Source organism: Mya arenaria, chromosome 7 (assembly GCF_026914265.1).
Source record: "Mya arenaria isolate MELC-2E11 chromosome 7, ASM2691426v1".
In the NCBI taxonomy this organism is placed as follows: domain Eukaryota; kingdom Metazoa; phylum Mollusca; class Bivalvia; order Myida; family Myidae; genus Mya; species Mya arenaria.
The window spans coordinates 61,507,166-61,528,547 of record NC_069128.1 but is presented as its reverse complement, the minus strand read 5'-3'; the positions used below and the strand labels follow the sequence as shown (position 1 = coordinate 61,528,547).

General features: G+C 33.7%; 2 protein-coding genes and 1 long non-coding RNA gene across 7 annotated transcripts in view; 1 reads left to right on the top strand and 2 right to left on the bottom strand.

The window, feature by feature from the left end:
• LOC128241720 (myosin-13-like) overlaps window positions 1-7,058 on the top strand; it is a 257,756-nt gene extending 250,698 nt beyond the window's left edge. For all 5 annotated transcript variants that reach the window (XM_052958769.1, XM_052958770.1, XM_052958772.1 and 2 more), the window contains 3 exons: window positions 1,760-1,965; window positions 4,351-4,475; window positions 4,885-7,058. In XM_052958769.1, coding sequence (XP_052814729.1) covers window positions 1,760-1,965; window positions 4,351-4,475; window positions 4,885-4,955 — 402 coding nt within the window. In that variant the 3' untranslated portion in view covers window positions 4,956-7,058. The remainder of the gene's footprint in view (window positions 1-1,759; window positions 1,966-4,350; window positions 4,476-4,884) is intronic.
• An 8,833-nt stretch (window positions 7,059-15,891) lies between these two features.
• On the bottom strand, window positions 15,892-17,697 carry LOC128241719 (uncharacterized). Its single transcript, XM_052958766.1, has 3 exons — window positions 17,647-17,697; window positions 17,217-17,413; window positions 15,892-16,999 (listed from the first exon to the last, which is right to left on the bottom strand). The coding sequence occupies exons 1-3, from the start codon at window positions 17,689-17,691 to the stop codon at window positions 15,946-15,948; spliced, it is 1,296 nt and encodes a 431-aa protein (XP_052814726.1). The 5' UTR covers window positions 17,692-17,697; the 3' UTR covers window positions 15,892-15,945.
• Window positions 17,698-19,710: 2,013 nt separating this feature from the next.
• On the bottom strand, window positions 19,711-20,512 carry LOC128241718 (uncharacterized). Its single transcript, XR_008262456.1, has 3 exons — window positions 20,490-20,512; window positions 20,199-20,256; window positions 19,711-19,822 (listed from the first exon to the last, which is right to left on the bottom strand). It is a non-coding gene; the product is annotated as an uncharacterized LOC128241718 (long non-coding RNA).
• Window positions 20,513-21,382: the final 870 nt, after the last annotated feature.

The window sequence follows — 21,382 nt, the reverse complement described above, 5'->3', positions numbered from 1 at the left end:
TTTGTTTACATTTTGAGACTTAAAGGTAAACTTTAATATGTACAGAATAAGCTAGTCATCGTATTAATTTATGTAATTGATACGAAAAAGCAATCACCAAAATCAATTTAGGCGGCATTAAAACTCGTTTGGTAATAACAATAATGTTTGCTCGTACGAAAAAAAAACTTGTTGGTGGGGGGACAATGGTTAAGGCAGTTGCAACAACGGTGATAAGTGTGACAAAATGGCTACCAACATTCCGAGTGACATTGTTATCAAATGTTGTAAGTAAGAGAACCAGGGAAGCTCTAACCAGGGTTACATTCTGTCCGTGCACTATGGTCCATTAACCTGAGATTATAGATCTTAAGATCACGTATGGTCTTATCGGAGCACTCGCCGTCTGTCGTGCTAAAACAATGGTCTAAACAGATGTACGAGAGTTTTTAATATTCCGTCTTGAATGGTTATAAATTTCCGTAACGGAGACTCTAAACAACTTATAGCCATACAATGTAATCGAAATAAGATTTACCAAGCGTGTATGTGGGTTTATCTTCGAGATGAAGGGTTGTATTTATTATGGTTAACGTTTTTAAATGTACACCTAAAGTAAATAGCAGGCACATAACGAGGTTAGCTTAACAGTTCTAACATTTATTGCCACATTAAAGAATGCTATATCGTGCTCAGCAATTCTGGCAGACAATTTCTTAATTATAATAGAAATATGCAAATTCAATTTTACACTTTCCGTATTTTTGTATTCATTATGTACACATGATACTTATTATATATTGTGTTTTTTAATAATATTTACTTTAACACGTAAATAAACATCCTCAATGTAAACACACAATGTAACCCCAAAAATACTATACGAAATAAATCATACACTGTACAACTATTAATTTTGTAGAAAAAATATTTAGAAAACGTATTTTTAGATCAGTTATGCACAACTTCAGTGCCAATAAAATAAGATATTTAATCGATTCCTAAAGAACTTTCGCTAATGATTTTAAACATAGACTATAGTGAATGGGATGTGGATTGAAAATTTATCAAATTAAATAGATACTGTTGTTAACAATATGATACAGATACACAATTATAATTTTAGAGTTTAATTCGTTTATGTATTATTTGTGATCTGTGTACCAAACTCAATAGATGCAGTTGCTATTTATTATCTATTTAATATAAACATACTTGTTTATAGTTTACATGTTCACTACTTGTATTTGTATACGAAAGCCATTGTATTCTATGAATTTGATCACGGATCAGGTGGGCCTATTTCAAATATTTATTGTGTGTTCTATTTCCTTAAATATATTTCCTTGTACAACTGTCCTCAGCTTAAATCATATTATATCTGAAACTGACCCTGCTGCGCAACCGACGTGTTTGTATTCATATTAGTTTTAAGCGTGCTGTGCTTATACGTTTGTGTCTCTAACTAATTGTGTTATGGACTTTGCATTGTTCCTTTTTTAATTTTCGACTACTAGTCCCTGTAGTCTTAAATGTACTTTTGACTTTATAACCGTTATTATGATAAAATAGTTAACATGTACGCAAGGCGGATATAATTTTCCGACCCAAGAGCACCAGCGGGTATTTAAGGTAAAATGAAAAAAAGTATATATACCTACAAATTGTATTTACTGGCAAATGAAATACCAAACCTTTTTATGATATATGATAAACGGAGTTGCTGTACTCGTTATGCCGCATATTATACCACGTTTATCTTCTCTTAACTTACTCACAGAGGAACCATCCGTTCCCTGGAAACCCCTATAAAGGTGACTCGTTTACTGTCCGTTTGAGAGACGACAGTGAGGGTAGGCTTGCGTGTAGGATGCTAAAGGCGGCGTTTCGGAAAGGACGGATGTTCATCATTGGGACTGACGGGATTGTCGTCATGGATGGACTCTTCCTGTATAATGGTCCAGTGGAGAGCATTAATCATTTTGGGTAAAATTATTTCAGTTACTGGTTTATAAAAATACTGTAGTATTTTAGTCAATAAAATGTATACAGATGGAGTTTATGGTTACATTTGGAAAGATAATGGATGCGGGAAAGGAACATTGATATCATATGGTAGTGAAAGGTTTAACTCTATATCATTATGCAATAATTTCGAACAGATGTGCAAGGTGCACGTCATTAAAACTACAAAAATATTTTAAAATGTATTTATTTGGCTCATTTGATAGTGATAGAGAATACATATTTTATTCTGATAATATGAGCCGTGCATGCAATGCGATACTCGTTGACATCCATAGTGCTGATAGAAACCTCTTTACAATAGACTACATATGTGTATGCAGTAAACAGTGTCAAAATTTGTAAAAGAAAAACAAGGTATGTCTGAACATTCAATTTAAAGGAGAATAACCGCTAAAAAGGGTCTTTTATAGCTAATGTTGCCAAGTAACAGGTCTCATGTTATGTTAGCTGCATTGATGGAGTGTGTTATTGCATATATGTTAGTCTTTCGTATCGTAGCCAAACATTTTCAGCGGTAGATGCGCTTTAGAACCTGCTGTTGGTTTACCCTCGGCGCCGGATACAGACAAAAATGCCATATTTTTAAGTAAAATACAAACTCATTTAATAACAACGATTGATGGTAGTTTCTAAACTATGGATTGCCTGAGCAATGCTGGGTTAAAAGACAATTTTGAAGTATGGGTTAAGATACGATTCTCGCTCCCATTGCATAATATTACTATACCCGAGTAGACCCTGACTTCCTCAAGCGCTTATAGAATTTCAGATAGGCTTTTTCCTGGTAAAGTTTTAACCTTAATGAAAGCAATTGTTCTTACGTTACCTCCGCCATGGCATTACCAAAAATTACGTTTCATATTAATGATCACCTTACATTCGTTTTGTTCGCCTAAAAGATGTATATATATATATATATTGTCAACCATCGTGACAAATATTTTTAACGTGTATAAAATAATGGAAAAATCATGAAGAAGGGCTCAGCTATTTTTACAAACCCTCGTAGGACTGGGCTGAGTTATCTTCTTTATGTATGACTTTATAGACAATCCTGACTTAAAAGTAGTATCGTGTCGGATGTACGATTCCAAAGACATGGATAGCATGAGTAGACAACATAATAATGTTCGGAAATTATCTGTATTCAGTTAACACGCATTGAACGTAAAAAAACGTAAAAATTTTATGATAATGTTTTGACAAGATCAATCAATTATAAGCATATAAATAATAATCCATTTCATAAAAAAATCGGAGTTATCGTGCCCAGTACGCGATTATATAAAATGGCTAAAAGGTATAAAACGTACACGATCCCAACAAAATGTAAATAAAACAAAACATCATATCAACATTGATCTTACAGATTTGATTAACGGAATGCTCTTAAAACCCCAATCGTCAACTAATATGTGTTGATTATCAACTTTTTACATCCCCCACATGTGCTAGTCCCGGAAATACACTTCCAAAAGACCACATAATGCCATACCCGTTTCAATACAAAGTGTGCACTTGTCACGGAAATACATAACAACAAAACCTAAATAAATATAATTAATTAATTTATGATAATTCCGACACGTTACAAAATGATAACAAATAAAACAAACAATATATCCAATTATTGACTGACCCTCTGAATGAATTATAAAAGTTGAATCATGACAGACTGATTGCACACAATGGAACCGATGATCAAATGTCTATTTCCCACCAATTCATTGCTGGATAATGGTAGTAATCAAAGAAAATTTCATCCAACTTGTTCTTGCAATCGAAGTTGTCTTTCTTACGTAAACTGTACCTGGCTACAAATAAATTTAAAAGTTCATCCGATTTGAATTGTATGTCGTTGAATAATAGAGGTCGTCCGGATAGACCGAGCTCATCTTCAGCGTCTTAGAAAGGTACACTCGAAAGGTAGAATCGCTCAAAATTTTGTTAGCGACAAAACATGCACTTATTTACACACATTGACTGCAGTTGATCTCGTTGAGCAAAGGATCATCTCAGTATATTGCTCACTTCTTCGGTTTTCACAGTTTAACGTTTAAAAGTACTGTTTATCAAAAATAATGTATCTGAATAATGAGCAAGATGAAAGCTTGGCCAACAAATCCTCGATTAAGCTGACACATTGTTACTGAAGCTGATTGAATTGCATCTTATAGTTTATTATGGTGTGCCTTTAGTAAAACTGTTATTTTAGGGGATTTCATCGTTTTAGGGCGTTCAAACTTGGCCACCAAGCGAGTTAGCGGACACATTCCACTTTAGATGATTTAATAGCATCTTATTATTCATGAATTAATACTTCTTGAAATTCTTTTAATGTAGGGGAGATCTTAATTCGGGCTACGTTGGATACATAAAGAGGTTAAAAGGGAAGCTGGCAGACAAAGGCATTGCGGATGCTGACATTGATGACTCGGATAACCTGGAAGAGACGTTCACTGTCGAAAGTCCGTGACTTCCATCGGTCCACTGTTATCCATACTGCTTTTAAGATTTAATCAACTCTCTCTCTCTCTCTCTCTCTCTCAAATTTGAACTGCATGTCTTCTAGGGTATAATACAAAAACACTTGTTTTATACATACAGGATAAACCATTTTGTAAATTGAAACTTGTTTCCATAACTGTTCTAGCAAGTTGGAAAACATCTTTGTTCAAATCCTACAGATGTAAAATGCTTATAAACCGCTTATAAGTAATATTTTTATATCAAATGTACTGCAAAGTTTTTTAAATGATAGTTTCTTCTGCATTATGAAACTCATTTAAGGGATCGTGTATTGCTATGTCCACGTGATTTATATATATCAATATTGTAGATTGATGGTTGCACATATGACATAATTATTGTTTCTAGGTTTGTCGTTGCTCGAAGCTGCATTGAGTACAGTGGAGATTGCAGACGAATGCATCGGAGAGGCGAATTAGATTCTTAAGGAATCTTGAAAGCAAACCATCACCATCGATGGCCGATGAACACTTTGTGCTTGCCTTGTAACGCGTTGAACAGGGACTTGAATGATCCACCGTATAGCATGTTGTACGGTAGAGCGGATAAAAAATCCCCGGCTTTTGTATTAAAAATACTACACCCTTCAATTACATCAAGATTAAATGTACCTAATAAAACAAGCCAATTTTCTCCCAGTTTCCCCCCTATAAATGGAATGCATGGACTATGTTGACTACTTGTGTTGAGGACTTGAGCTAGATTTTGTTAATGTGGTATGCGGTTTGTGTCGACCGAACACGGTCTTTGAAAGATCGATATGGATAACTGAACGTTTCATTCACGAGAACACTAACATTTGTTTTACTTAACAAATGCTGTTTTTAATGTTTCAATCAAAACGTTTGATAATGATACAAATAATAAGGCAAACCGTGTATTGTAATTATGAACGATATATTTCCGACGATCTTTGAAAATGTTTTAACATTATGACAAGGCAAGACGACAATGGTAACTTTCTGTTGGTATTTTTTTGGTATTCCGATTACCATGTGTTGGATCATATTTTATTTCTACGAAGAACAGAGAATGGTTACCATTGTTGATTATTATATTTGTTGAAGGGTTATATCTCGACAAACAAACTCCTTTGATGAGTGTTATCCGAAAACAACGTTAAATAGAATCGAGATGTCGGAGTGATATGTTAATGAAAAACAAGAAACAGTCACTTTGCCTAAAATGTTAATATTGTCTCCCCGGGAAGTTTACAAAATACTATTTTTGTGCTCCCATCTTGTCTATTTGATTTTAGGGACTCTTAAGGGAGTGTTATAAAAAAATGGAAAATCCCTTTTTGTAATAAAATGAAAATTAACTTTATTTGTTTATAAATAATTTAATCATAAGTAAAGCACTTAGGCAATACACAATACTGTAGATAAAATTTAAAATTAAGTTAAGTCCATTTCCGGAATAAATCGAAACTATTGTAAGTAACGCATAAACATAATCTCTCTTGAATACGCTTCCTCGTTTTGGTACTATGTCATGAACATTATGTAAAACACTCAATTGCTCAAATAAAATTGTTCGACTTATTAACAATGTCCACTGTAGAACCCCGCTCACAGTGACATGATTTACTGATCTTGGTGTTTGTAAATATCTATCAGAGACGTAAAAATTCATCATGTCCATAACATTTTTTATGAGAAATTCCAAGTTTAATACAATATAATTTCAACAAAAGGTAGTAAAATTCGGTCAAATTGCAATATATATTTTTAATGTTTATGTTTCGCTTATGTATGACTTTCTTACGTTTACGTAATTGTTTATGTTTCCAAAATGTATAAAAAAGCTAAATCAACATAGGTTTACTGGGGAAAATCTCACCGTTTAAAAGGAGAAGTCTGAAAAATTTGTGTTAGTATATTCTTATTTATAATTGTTACAGAAAAATCATCAATATAAGTGTTTTTAGAGGAAATGTTCAGTTATAACATATAAGTAACAAGTATGTTTTTAAGAAGCCCATATTACTCATAAACTCGTATTATCACTGTATCATTAATTAATCACTTGTTGTAGATATTATATATTGATGTGAAACCGGAAACAATATGTGTTTAAATTCACAGGCCATTGTGGAAATAAGCATACGCATTTTATTAGAGCTTAATCGGTTAATCAGGGCCAATGTTATTAAGACCTTTTATAGTTTAATGATTATCATAAATATCAGATGTAATATATTTTCAAACAGTTTTATTTAACTTTAATTTGACAAGCTGTACGTGATATATCATATATAGTATGAAGATGGTAACTGTTATATTTAATTATTGAATATGGAACATGATCTGAATGTATTGATGATATATTACATTTTACGAATACTAAAAACATCCTATTCTAACAAAAATCTTTTGTTTGTTCCCATATCAAGTTGAGAGTGGTATCCACTACTGTAGCAAATACACGATTTTAATAAAATAAAATGTGTACAGTTAAACAAATACATTGAAATGTGCATTGTAGCCAGATGTATAATAAATAAACTAATTATGTAATTATTTGTAAGTTTTATTCTGACTACAAGTTTATGTAGCTGTGTTGTAACTGGACACAGATAGTTTCCCGGCTATTGATTTCATAATAATATAGCTTGACACTTACTGTATTATGTTTCATCTTACTCTTGCTCAGAACATAGTTAATGTACCTTATCCTAAATGTCGGCAGCGAAAATTTGGTCGGATATACGATGTTAACTATTTTTTCAAATCGACTTTATAAGGATTTTATATAGAGCAAATGGTGATTGTAAATAACACTGAAACCAAGTAATATGTCAGGAACACTAACTAACAGGGAAAACAAAACAAAGATGGAACACGAATCAAGTTAAATTTGGTGCGTAGAAGCGGACAAATAACAGGATTAGCATGATGTGGGAGGGGTAAGCGAACAGTCACACAACACCTCACCCAACGTTGAAAAACCCTACGAACCTATGATGAACTATTTAGCAAATGTTGGAAAGGGACTCCAACATGTATACACACCGGGTATGGCCGGTGTGTATTATTCGACTCAGGGATCACAGGTACCCAATACCATAGCCTCTCCGTACACCTGCCCAACGCCAATATCGCCAATAATGTAAATAGGCATTTAATGAATTATCCATCAGGAACGATGTTTTACAAAGTAACCCAACAAAGCACGCCAACTTCATGGCCCAATGGGCTCAATCGCCCGAGCTACCACCAACATATAAATAACGATCTTATACCGATTTAAAATCTTCAGTTTTGGCTGTAAAGTTGAACAGCCGTCTACAATACATGTATCCAAAATAGATCGTCTTCAAAACGAGATATTGCCCTCAAAGTCGAATTTGCTAAGGTTTGTGAATAAATATCCAACATAACATCCAAAGATACTGAGATGGAGTCGTTTCGTCAGTTGATATGTGACTTTATCGACGATTGAAATCAAAAACACATATAAGTGTTCAAAATCAGTTAACGATCTTCATGTTCATTGTGCAGGTATGTCTGAAGCGAAATCCAAACTGAAAATGAGGCACACAAGGAAACGCAGCTTATTGATCTCAAATGTCTTTATATTTATTAAAGAAAGCCTAATATTTGTTGGTATCCTCGAGCACTAAAACACTGACACAAATAACTCACAGAACAAAAACGACAGACATGAACTTAAATTCGAATGTTTATATGTTATTGATTTTGACATATCGAGTTATACTTTATGTTATAGATATAGGCAAAATATGTGTAAAAGAAAATCATGACGACTATGTGCAAGAATTAAACATTATCTAGCTCCTTATATAATTATATCTTAATCGATTCAGGTTTTGCGCTGTGGTTTATTTTATCTAACAAAATAAATGGTAGCGATGATATTATATATGGTGTCGTATACTTGCCACTTAAATTTCGGATTATGCAAACGCTGACCCTTTTGGGATATTATAAAAGGCATTTAAAGGTTTACAGTTAAGTCTGATAAAATTTGTATCTTTAGAGATTTTAATGCCAGAACTAAGAATATGCACTTTTACTGATGAAGCAATTTTTTTTAATTTAAAAAAAATGTAGTTTGATAAATTTTAAGAGGATTTACAGATACAGTTTCTTATCAAATGTGCTTAGGGAAAAGTAAAACAGTGTGCAAATTGAAAATATGTATATTTTAAACGGTCGTTTGATCGGTGATTTTAAAGGAAGTAAAACATGTAAAAGTTGCAATTACTTTTTGTACACCACATTTTAAAGTTTACCTGAAAACAATTAAACAGAACAACGTTCTTATATTGGCTTTGCTAAGTATATGTTAGAGTTCAAGTTTTCCGATCTGCAGAAAGAAGAGCAGGCGTACTTAGGCCGAGGAAGCCCGCTCTATTTTCTATAGATCGTCGATATTACATACTTCACGTTTGTCGGTGTATTTACCAGAATCAGTAAACTTAAAATAGATGAACAAAAAATGTGAACAATCTTTGATTAAAATTTTGCCCTCACAGAATTGCAAATACCCAAGCATATGCTACCTTTTTTATTGACATTAGTTTAACAGATAAGCCTTTTGTAGAAATCGTCCGAATCTATCAACGCTATATTAATAAAGAAAACGTTTAAGAAATTCTCGATTCTCATAACCCCACACAAAAAATGCAAGCTCCATGTCCTATTCGAATTTTTAACAAGTTAAGCTATTAAACAAATTCGAAGTGACCGTACCTAAAGTAATCATAATCTGGAAAGGGGTCAAACTGTAGCTTTGATTGATGGATCCTCAAAAACAGATACGTTTCTTCTGTCCTACTCAATTCCGCGGATTTACAAGCATTTGACAGTAAATGGTGTTAATTACAAACTGAAGAAAACGGGGAAAAACTCAATGTCATCGGCGCATGGGCGATCTAAGAGCACAAAGATTTTTAGAAACAGTTATGCCCATTTCAGAAACAACGACCATTTCTAGCGTTTTCCTTTGCACACAACACAGCGGTTGTTGCATTATTCTGCATAGTTCATACGAACATTGCTTACCGTGCTGTAAAATGAAGATTTTTGCCAACACTGCGATAATGCCAATGGGAATTATTGTTAAAAAAAATCGGCAGAATCTGATATCTGAATCATCCAAATGTCATTCAGGTACATTGAATGTGCGTGAAGAAGTTATATTTTAAAGTAGGTGATACAGAGCACGACGTTGCAATTCAGTCCGAGTGACGAAGATTTCAGTTGTGCAAAAAGCCCACTATTCAGCCTCGAGATTAATATGGTTATTTCATAGTAATATGAATGGTCTGTGTTATTGACATATGCCTAAACAATATAACACTGCAAAATAACATCCATTATATAACACCTTTATTGAAAATGTACTAAGTTTGCATATTAGGTACAGTACAGTGGAATATGCTATTACAAGGACAAACGAATTTGTATCGTGAACGACATAATTACCGGATCATAATGGAGGTATCGCTTGGGTTGAAGTTGACTTGATAAAGCTCTTAGGACAGGGTCACCAGCATTTGGAATAAGTATTTTGAGATCCATATCGGTTTCGGACAGCTTGTTCTTGTCTGTTCGGTATATAATTTTTCGAGGAATATGTTATTACAAGAAGATTAAATTCAACATCATTATCGCAGAGAGATTTCCAATTATAATTGGCATTCATACGGCGATGTTTTATTAGGTCCCCCTTGTCAAAAATGCAGATATGACGAAAACATGGGGAATTTTTGGGTTTTCGGAAACTGATAGCTCCATAGACGGGACAATGATAGCTTACATTTTGGTCACACAATGGATCTGCAACGCCACCAGAATGAATTAATGTTTCCTTAAAAATAGAGATAAGAGCAATAATGGACTCGGATGATTCAGCGGAATTAGGAGAAATATGATTTATTTGTGACGGGGAAAATTGCACACATATAGCTCATTGTTTTGCAGAACTGACTGCAAAACTCTTGCATTTTGTACTAACAATTCGCGAAACATGACCTCATCATAAAAAAAGATCATGATTGTCTTGACCTGTTTTTCATAGATGCAAAAGTGGTACAAATGTAAGAACGATTGTTGTCCATTTTCACATAGTTACAGTACCTTTTTTAGCGGCAACTTCCATCACATTATGGGTTTCATTAACTCGTTTAATTACACAGGGAAAACTAGCAACATCATTGTATGCAGATTGTGTCTTATCTCTCTCAGCTTGGTTAGGCCATTTGGTGTATATTTTGTATTTCATACGATATTACAGTTAATATATTAAACACAATATCCAGTCATTTTACGTTCTCAGACCAGGCAGGAACTGTGTTATGAGCTGAAAGAAGTTAAACAAGACGGTGATAATTTAGAAAAAGTGACACCTTTCACATACATGTTAATGAATTGTATAGTACAGTTATACATGGATAACACTTAGTATTGTGTCAATTGATATGGCTTTTCAATTTACGCATTGCCATTTTATTATTTGTTCAAGTTCTGACTTGAGCTTTCACCTCTTTGCTTTCAGACAAGGGTGCGATTTGAACAAGGTTTACAGAAAGTGAAACAGGACATAGATAAATCTGAAAAGGTAAGGTATACAATGTTGTTCAATAGCTGTATACAAGTTATTTGTAAAACGAATAACTGAAATAAAGAAAATAAAAAAAAATAAAAACTGTCAGCCATTTGAACTGATCACAACAGATCATTAATAGTTTGTTAAGTTATATAAATATGTTCAGATAGTGCATACTTCATTTTATGTATCGGGTGTAGAAATACCCATACAATTTTGGCATTGTTTGAAAAGGTGTTGCCTGCTGATAACAAAGAAAATTACATAAAATACATTTACACAATAAATGGAGACAGACCCATTTTTAAAAACAACTCAGATATATATGACATTGTTAGAGGAACAATGTAAGGGACTAAACAAAACTGAATGTGATACATAAACATCACAAAGAGACCAGGGGTGCGTTTCAGATAGATTTTACGATCTGCCATTATCGTAAATTTACGATCATAATAACGACCAATTTAACGATAATCATAAAGGCGTTTCAGAAACGTCTCGTAAACTCTCCGGTCGTTCGTAAAAAATAACGATAAAGCACAGCGTTAAAGCTGAAGTGAAATGACGTTACGTCATATTAATCTGATGAGCGCACCGGTCTTTTTTACTAATGATAATTATAGTAATTGTCCTTTCCGATAACTCTGTTACTTTCCCTGATTTCTAAGGGAGGCTACTCCATTTCCTACTTCCGGGGAATACATTTTGCAAGATGGCCGACGTAGACAATGAGATCACTGGGGCGTGTATGAATAACAATGAGTTGACACCATTTAAGGTCGTCGATTTGAAAAGATACCTTGCGAACCGGAAATTGAATGTATCAGGTCTTAAATGCGAATTGATTGAGAGGATAAAAGGCGCATATAGTGTTTCTAAAACTGACAAACGCGTGCTGGAGGAGAGAGATCGGGAAGAAAGAGAGAGAAGAGCAACCGAACGCTTTATCCTCCCATGTGGCGAGGCTATTCCACCGCCATCAACACTGAAGGCCTGGAAGTCCACTATTGATCTGTTTCCTGCTGTAGAGGAAAAGGATATATACAACTACATTGTACTGAAAAGAGACTCGAAACGTCAATTGAAGGCGAGGACTTATTATGTGGACGGACATGTACAGAAAGTTGAGGTATGTCAAATAGTGAGTTTATAATAAGTCTGAGGCTGTTTTTTCTGCCATGTTTACTTCATCTAGTTATATAATTAGCTCAAGGGGACTATTTTGACTTGGACATAAAAATAATTTGGTGTGAAAAATGTACTCAACATTTTTATGTAGGCGGGGCTAGCCACAATTAAGGGGGGTGGGGTGGATGCAAGCACATGTATGTGTCGAACCACACTGACTACATGCTTATCTCAATTTAAAAAAAAAAAATGTACAATTTTTATATGTTCTATGAGGTATGTTGTTTATTTATTGTCATTTAAATTAAAATATTATTTATAATTTATTCTTCAGGTCCATCTCATAAGCGAAGAGTGCAGCCACTGTTATGTTCAAGCTTCCGTGCTGTCATCATTTCCAACTGCAGACAAAAGAAAGTCACCAGAGTACCAACCCTGGATCCTTCTGTCGAAAGTCACTGGTTGCATACACTCTGCGTTCTGCAACTGTCCAGCTGGGTAAGTTGAATTAATTTGTGATAAATCAAAGTCTCTGATCTGCATTGATGAAAAGTGTCAAACCCACATACGCTAGGCTATTTTGTCAGTATTATCAAATACTTAAACTTGGGGCATTCTTCAAACTATTTCATATCTTCTTATCAAACTTGGTACACTTGTTACAAGAGACAAAAAAGCACATGTTATAACTGTCATAATTTTGGCTTTCATGGTTAGCTGAGTTTTGCTATTTTTTTCTGAATGAAAGAACAGGCGAGCTTTTGTATTGATTCAATGAACTCCCTTCACCATGTTGGTGTTTACTTCTGGCACTGTTTGTGTTTTGTATGTTCATGGTCTACCAGGAAATACTAAGTGTAAAATACTGTATATTCACCTCCATTTTCAAACTTTAATGTTTTGGGAAATACATGTAAGTATAACAAGTAAAAAGGCACACATGTGAATGATTTTGTTTAATTTTTATCTAGTGAAGGTGAATGCTGCAACCATATTGGTGCCCTGCTGTATGGACTTGAAGACCTGACGCGTAAAAAAACCCTTGCTCCAACATCCAAACCCTGTGCCTGGAACAACTTCAGCATGCTGTCTGCACCACGGAAACGTAAGCTGTCGTCTAGGAAATCTGAAGATATTATGTTCTCAAAGAAGAAACTGTACAACGTGTCAGTGCGTAAAGTTTCTGTAAACAAAAACCATGAACTGAACTCTATCAATGGATGCACTGTTAACATTGACAGATGTAGGCAGAAACTGGTTGGTTCGAAGTTGAATGTAGTCTGGTTAAAAAACTTTGAAATTTAAACAACTGAAAATGAACCAGATCTCCCTGTGTTACATTCTGTGCCATTCAACTACCATGATAGTGTAAACTTGAGGGACAGTTCTAGTAAGACAGTGTTTTTGGATCATTTTGACTCTTTGAAGCCAAGCGCTGAAGAAATTCAATTAACTGAAATCTTAACAAGGGGCCAAAAAAGTGGGAAATGGTAAGAGGCCAGAAAAGAACGCCTAACAGCTTCAAACTTCATCTGTCGTAGGAAAGAATCAACTGAACCTGACGGACTCCTGCGGCAGATGTTGTATTCCAATTTCACAAGCAAGTACACAGAATATGGAATTGAACATGAGAAGGCTGCAAAGGACTAGCAGTTAAAGACAGTGGTCTAGTTGTATGTGCCGACAGACCCTACCTTGGTGCCAGTCCAGATGGGCTTGTGTTCTGTTCACATTGTACAGAAAGTGTTGGTCTGGTTGAGATTAAGTGTCCTGACTCTAAGAAATGGAGGATGCAAACGCCAGAGGAATGCTGTGAAGACAATGATTTATTTGTCAGTTAGAGAATGGCCAGGTGTTACTCAAGGAAACACACAAATATTACTACCAGGTCCAAGGGCAGATGGGAATCACCGGGAGGAAATGGTGTGATTTTGTAGTTTGGACATGTGTAGGTCTTTCTATATAGAGAATTGCATTTTGTGAATCATTTTAGCTGAAAATGTTGTGTCAACTTGACAGATTTTGCCTTGAATCATACATTCCTGAACTGTACGCACAACGTGTTAAAAGGGGAATGAGTCTGTTCAATTGATTTATACATCGTCTAGTTATGTGTTGTTCATACATGCACATTTGAATGATCAATAATGGCAATTTATGTGAATATCTTATTTGCTTTCAGTTATTTTCATAACTATATTCAAAATGAAACTCCAATATGACTGTATTGTTACTATGAATTTGAAACCATGAATAGAAAAGTTGTAAATCTAAATAAATGACAGTATTTTGAAAGTATGTGTACTTTTGTCAACATATTGTGATCATGTGATGCTGTAAATCTACTTTAATTATTTCCTTGATTTATGTTTGACCTCTTCTACTTTTCCTTTCCATTTATCTAGTTTTCAGGGATGTATTTCTGAGCTTAATAAATTGACATATGTTTAACCTTTCAAGTGTGTTATTATTGCATTTTGTGTGCAGGATAGTGATAGCGTTTATATTGCCATTGTTTAAAGAAGTAGCTGATATTTACTCGAAAACAATTGAAGATGTTCAATTGAATATTGGTTTGCATGTAGCTACTGCACGGCCCATAACTCTGACTGTCGAGTTGTTCTCCTTTTCTGACTTGCTAATTAAAAACAACAAATGAGTGTTACTTTCTTATGTTTGCTGGGTGCAAAACTTAAAGGGGCTATACACCGTGTGATGAAATAGCCAAAAAAAAGAAACTTGTCAAAAACTGACATAAACTTGGTATCAATGTGTACTTTATACCTAGTAGAATTCATTCTTATGCGTGATTTGCTAGTTGATGATATCATGGGATATAACCAAGTTAGGTATATTAGCTTAAACATTCATATGGTTTCGGGTGAGCCTTCGTAGCAAAGTGGATACAACACTGGACAGCTATTTTGGTGACACTGGTTCGAACCATAGCTCAATTTTCTTTTACATTTTGGTATTTCTTTACAATTATCATATCAGAAGAGTAAAACATTTTATTAAATATTTTGTCCTGAGATTTGTTACAGAAAAAAACTTTATTGGTGCCAATCGGGTGTACAGTCCCTTTAAACATTGGGACATATTTAGCATGGGGCTAGTTTTTTTAATCTAATGTATCTTAAAGTTAACATTTGTCGGGCATTTCAGTTTGATCTATGGCACTCTTGCCTATTCTTATTTCCACTTAGTTCAATTATGAAACTGATATGAAAATGGTTCGTACTGAAAAATCCTTTAAGCAATTCAATACTAATGATTTGAAGTACGTGGTAGATCAATTACACATGGCAAATAAAAAAAAAACTCATTTCAGAGCCAAACTTAAAAAGTGATCTTTGACTTTTATTCTTAGAAATGTTACAAATAATAAAACCACAAAATACAAAGCAGATGTTTCACAAACAAAAAAATTATATAAATAAATTGATCAGTTAATGCATACATGTTTCAAATCCAATCTTGAAATCCATTCTCATGAGCATATTTCCTTATCCATTTTTGTCAAACCTGAATCAAATGTGTAATCTCATATGTTATCATATGCTCGAAAAAATTGATTTTAAAACAAAATTACAATTTCATTTGAAAAAAGATCAACAAGTTGTTCTAGTTAGAAGTATACAAGTTTTTAAACCTAAATATAATGCTTGATATATACAAACGCTTTCATTGACACATGAGTTATTATTGAACAAGTGGTGGCCATAGATTTTTCAAATATGTGCATATTTTGAACACTTTAGAAATTCTCCTTGACTGTGTTATAGGAATATTGACATGTAATATTCGAAAGTTCTTGATTCTCTCCATTTGCCTTTCAACATGTATTCGTAAACTTGCAATATCTTTTGTAAGGAGAACATCACGTTTAGAGAATTGTTTTCCTTTCTGTTTAAATGGTGGAATAATGGGATGAATGCCTCTTGGAGTAGTAAGGTCTGTAATAGTGAAACCCTTACCAACCATTATGGCGTCTCCTTCTTCAAGCAAGTCCAAGAGTCCACATTTTTCTGTGAGTTTCTTGTCACTGGTACAGCCCACCCAACAGTCAGAAACAAAAGTTACAACACCATTTGGGCTTATACCCACCAACATCTTATGAGTCATGTGAGACTTGTAATCACTGTACATTAAACTTTTCAAAGAAAGGGAACTGGATGTTTCACTGTAAATTTCTGTGCAGTCGATAATAATTCTAGTGTTAGAATATTTCTCTTTAAATTGTTTAGGCATGTTATTTTTCACTAGCTCACGAGATGGCCATTGAACAAGAAAGGATAATTGTACATGTAAATAGTTGATCCATCTTTCAACAATGTCACTACATTGTGAAGTGGATATGCAAAACCTAGTACCTAGATCTTCAAATAACAGACCTAGACGTAGGCGCATCAGCACCATGAAAAATTCATCCAGAACACTTAGAGTTCTTGGCCGTCCTCCATCTGAATCTTTATAGTTAAGTTTCCGCCTTGATGTCCGCACTTCAGCTTCATCCTTGATTTCATCAAACAAAGCTTCAAACACAACTCGATAAGGGATTCCGGTGTAAAAACTGACCAAATCGCCATTGTATTTTACGTCATCATATGTGAGTATAGGTAGATGACATTGTACACCAAAGTCTCTAGTAGAATGTTCTGTTTGTGAACTGAAGTCTGCTGTTTTTCCCTGGAAACTTTCTTCAGTTTGTACTTCCATCACTGCACAGTTGTTCTCAGTCTGTGTGTCACAACATCTGAAACATATACAAATTGATCATGTACCCATTTACCACATCTTACATGTACAGTCTGGGAACCCGAACCAAATGTTGTTGTTTTTTGGCCTTAAACATTTACAAACACTTAAATTTTCCTATTTTTGTTAAAAAATGAAGAAAAAAGATCAAAAGTAATTAAGTAATCAGATCGATTTCATAGCACAAGAAGCAATATATATATATTGAACAATACCTAAAGGACTGATTCTGTGGCTGTAGTACTGGTCCCATGCAATAATCATGCAGGTGGACAGAGGTATCAATGGCATGTCCGGAAGGGGATACAAATGACAGTTGTGGCTGTATACTATCATCATTTGACAGTTCTAGGTCTAAATCGTCATTGACCGTATCACCATCATCATCATCACCTACGTCTTCATCAAGGAGCTGAAATTGCAAATGAAACTGTATAAGATAAATGTTTTGGTTCAAAATCTGCCAGGCTATATGGTACACATTTTTCCAGGCTGTATTTGAAAACAATTCTTTAATCATTTCTTAAATTACAAAATTTACAAATAAGTGCTGTGACATTGTTTTAAGCACCGTTGATATATCATAATTCATTTTTAGGTGCATGTAAGGAAGAACTTAAACTAATATAAGAAATAAAAAAATACCGTTGGCTGGAAGGTTTTGTTAGCACCAGTCTCAGTTGGAAACATAGATGGAAGTGTGTGCTGGAAAGAAGGTCCTCTGAAGCCAACAAAATGCTCACTACACAATCGTCTGTGTTCATTCCACTGGAACGATCTCATGACAGTTTTACATCGCTGCACCCACACACGTTTTAAACGTTTGTTCTGAGGAAAACGGTGCAATGACACTTTTCTCCCATCAATAACCTTTCCTCTGTAAATTCCTTTACACATACAACAGAACTTAGGGGTTTTCCTGCCCGTTTTCTTTATTAGTTTTGAATCTTTACTTTCCATTTTCACTTGTTGCTGTTTACTTCCTGGTTTGTGTAGTCCCCGGAAGTAAATGTCCGCTTTCTGCGCATGCCCACTTGAAGAGTATTCAGGGAAAGATAATCGAGTTATCGGAAAGGACAATAATACAAATGTAATAATAATATTATTAATAATAATAATAATTCTGATAATCTCTTGAAGGTAATCAATTAATGTAACTCTCATTTTTATAATAATTGACACAAATGATACAAACTCGTGGTCTCTATTCTGATTAACCATCTGCTATTTATGTTACAATTGTATCTTAAGTACATCATCATCCGGGATTTTTTGTGATGGAGGCAGTGGCGGGTTCTAACGCTCCCTTTAAAATGTGTGTAATTATAATGAAAATTGGACAACAACAAAATACGTTGTTTTTTTTCAGGCTGGTGATTTTACTTTAAATTCGTCTTTGATAAGTGAAATATTATAGTATGCGTATTATGAATGTTCTGTAAAGTAAAAGCAAACGTGCAGCGTTGTGCTGATGATGATGGTCACGATGATGCGACGACAACGACAATGATGATTTAATAATAATAATGCGACAACGACAATATAATGATGATGCGATGACGACGATAGTGATAATGCAGCGACGACGAAGACGAATATTATGATAATTATAATGATATATAGATGATGATACTAATTATGATGTGACGATGACGACAATGATCATGACGAGATGATGATGCGTTTATGTTGCTGATGATTGATGATGTGGATGATGATGAAGGTGTTGAAGTTGGTGGTGGTGGTGGTGGGTGTGGTGGATGATGATGATGATGATGAGGGTGATGATGATGACTGATTCCAATCATCAACAACCGGCCTTAGTTCAGATAACGAGTAAATTTCATACGTTTATGCACCAAAACTGTGACTGAGAGTTATTGTATTGGGAAACAGTTCGAAAATACAATTTTGACTGGTTGGATTTTTTGTATGAAGACAATTCATCAATCCATCTTTATTGTGTCAATCGTTGTAATAACAGTTAAATAAACAGTATTTCAGATCCATTCAAAATACATGATAAAATCTTTATTTGCAGACATGCTTCAAATACACAAATTGACTAAAGAAATACAGCTATTTTACAAGCTCGTCTCATCAAAATACATTATTCAACAAAAAGTATCTTAACTGGTGCAGATTGCCATAGTGGTTAAGTGTTCAGAGTTTCATGCAAATATTATCTATTATCTATTTCAATCATGTTACGGTATACACTGGAGTACACTGGAGTAATCAAAGTAAAAATAAATGTATTCAGAAATATCAAAAGATTCACTTAATTTCTATAAAAAAGATAGTATGAAGGTTTACAGTCATGATCAACCATGGTAGTGTGTGTTTTTTATATTATCATAAGTTTGAATAAATGTATCATTTAAATTTTCCTATATAATTCAAAAATGTTTTAATCTTTAGAGGAAACATGTACAACTGGATATACATCACAGTTGAAACTGTATAAAAAATATATATATATTTGGAAAATCTAATGCTACTGTAATGGCTTTTAAATGCAAAGTCAAATTTAAATAAATAGACGAAATTTCATTTCAAATAATGAAGGTTACACACAAATGCCTCACTGCCTATTTAACAGTTTAAAGTCTTATGTTGTGTTTGGATATGCAATGAATTTCATGTTCTGTGTCAATATATCTGTAGTTATCTGCTGGGTCTGGTATCTCCAGTGTATGTAGGTATTAAGTTCTGTTCTGACAAAGTCTCATAAAACACACTGGAACCATTAAGGTGAGTATCTTGAAGACTGACTGTGAGCATATTCTAGATGTTTGAAACCTTGTGATTTCTCAGTGTCCTGGAAAGACAAAAAGTTATAAAATATTGTTTAATACAGCACAATATACATTTATGAAAACGCCTTTTAATGGTTAAACTACAACTAACACATAATTTACATTCCCATTTTTCAACTGAAATAGTTTGCATATTTTATGAAAATTATTGTCTTTTTTTTAAAAAAAAGTAGGGTATTTAAGAAAACATGAAAAACACCATTCTGGTCACATTTTATTTCTTGTTTAATGTTAATATAAGTTAAATAACAATTATGTTATACAAGTTAACTGCTCAAAGTAAGATGCCCAACATTGTATCAATATAAAAAAAATATCTTATTGTATTATTCATGAAACTGGTTTATATCCTATTGCATTTTATCATTTCCTACCTACTTTTACATTTCCCTCCATTGCCAGCTTGAAGCATTCCTGATAGTTTTCTATCACCAGCCTGAAATAATTAACTTAAACAAATATTTAACAAGCAAAACAACTAAAAAAATGAAAACATAGAATATCAATAAGCATCTGTACATAGCCTGTGCATTAACTGCAGTTACATAATATGGTTTTGCAGTTTAGTTTCTACATTAGTCCTTATGATAATGTGTTCATGTTAATGTTGAATATACCTCTATTATTATTCATAAAACCAACATTAGAATTTAATTCCCTTTTCCATACCATTATTAAACCAGAGGTCAATGAAGCATTTTCCACCAAGACCATGACACTTCTGTTGTCAATTTTCATTTCAGTTTTTATTGTACCATTGGCATCAAATTGTACTGTATGACTGAACAAGACAAGATTTAACCTTTGTCTGTTGAAAACTCACATATGTACATATACTACAAAGTTCTACATAAACCATATGCTGCTTAACTAAAACAAGTTTCAATTACAAGTAAAGGTGAAACAAAATAATTACATTGTCACCTGATAGTGCCCATGGTATTAAAGTGCCAATAATAAACTTATTTGTTGTGACAGTGTTGTTTACATTACTGTACAGTATATTTACATATTTAGCATCAGTTTTAGATGTGTAAAAATAAGAAAAATAATTATGTTATATTATGACATGATAAAATGGTAACACGGTTTAATAATTCACTGACTACATGCCATAAAGACCGGTAATATTACAACAAAATATGTACAGTACAGGAATTTATTTATCCGAATTAAAAACCATCCAAAATAGAAGAATTTCAAGAAAATGTTATACATGACATATTAAACAGCAATGAAACCAAATTAAATTCTACATCATATTCCATGTTTTAGATGTACACAATGTCATCACATTAACTAAATATAACAAGAAGCTTACATCTTCTACAGTTAAAATCCTTTTTTGACAGAACGGCGGAAATAGAACATTTTCGTACTGTTTTCAGCTTTTTTTAGACATAGTTGGAAAATTCCACACCAGCGAACATGCTACACGCATTATTAAACTCTCAAATGTTGATAAAAAGTAAAAATATACTTTGATATGGAGAAAATCTTCATCCGCCATTTTGATCTTTAAGTTAACGAGTGTCTCTTACCGGTCGTAGGTTTACGAGCAA

What these genes read in the sequence shown, in the direction of transcription:
- LOC128241719 (XM_052958766.1), bottom strand. Translation starts at nt 17,691, where the DNA reads ATGTTTCCAACTGAGACTGGTGCTAACAAAACCTTCCAGCCAACG. An exon ending in ACAAAACCTTCCAGCCAACG is followed by an intron (nt 17,414 to 17,646) that starts GTATTTTTTTAT and finishes TTGCAATTTCAG; the next exon opens with CTCCTTGATGAAGACGTAGG. An exon ending in CCACAGAATCAGTCCTTTAG is followed by an intron (nt 17,000 to 17,216) that starts GTATTGTTCAAT and finishes TATATGTTTCAG; the next exon opens with ATGTTGTGACACACAGACTG.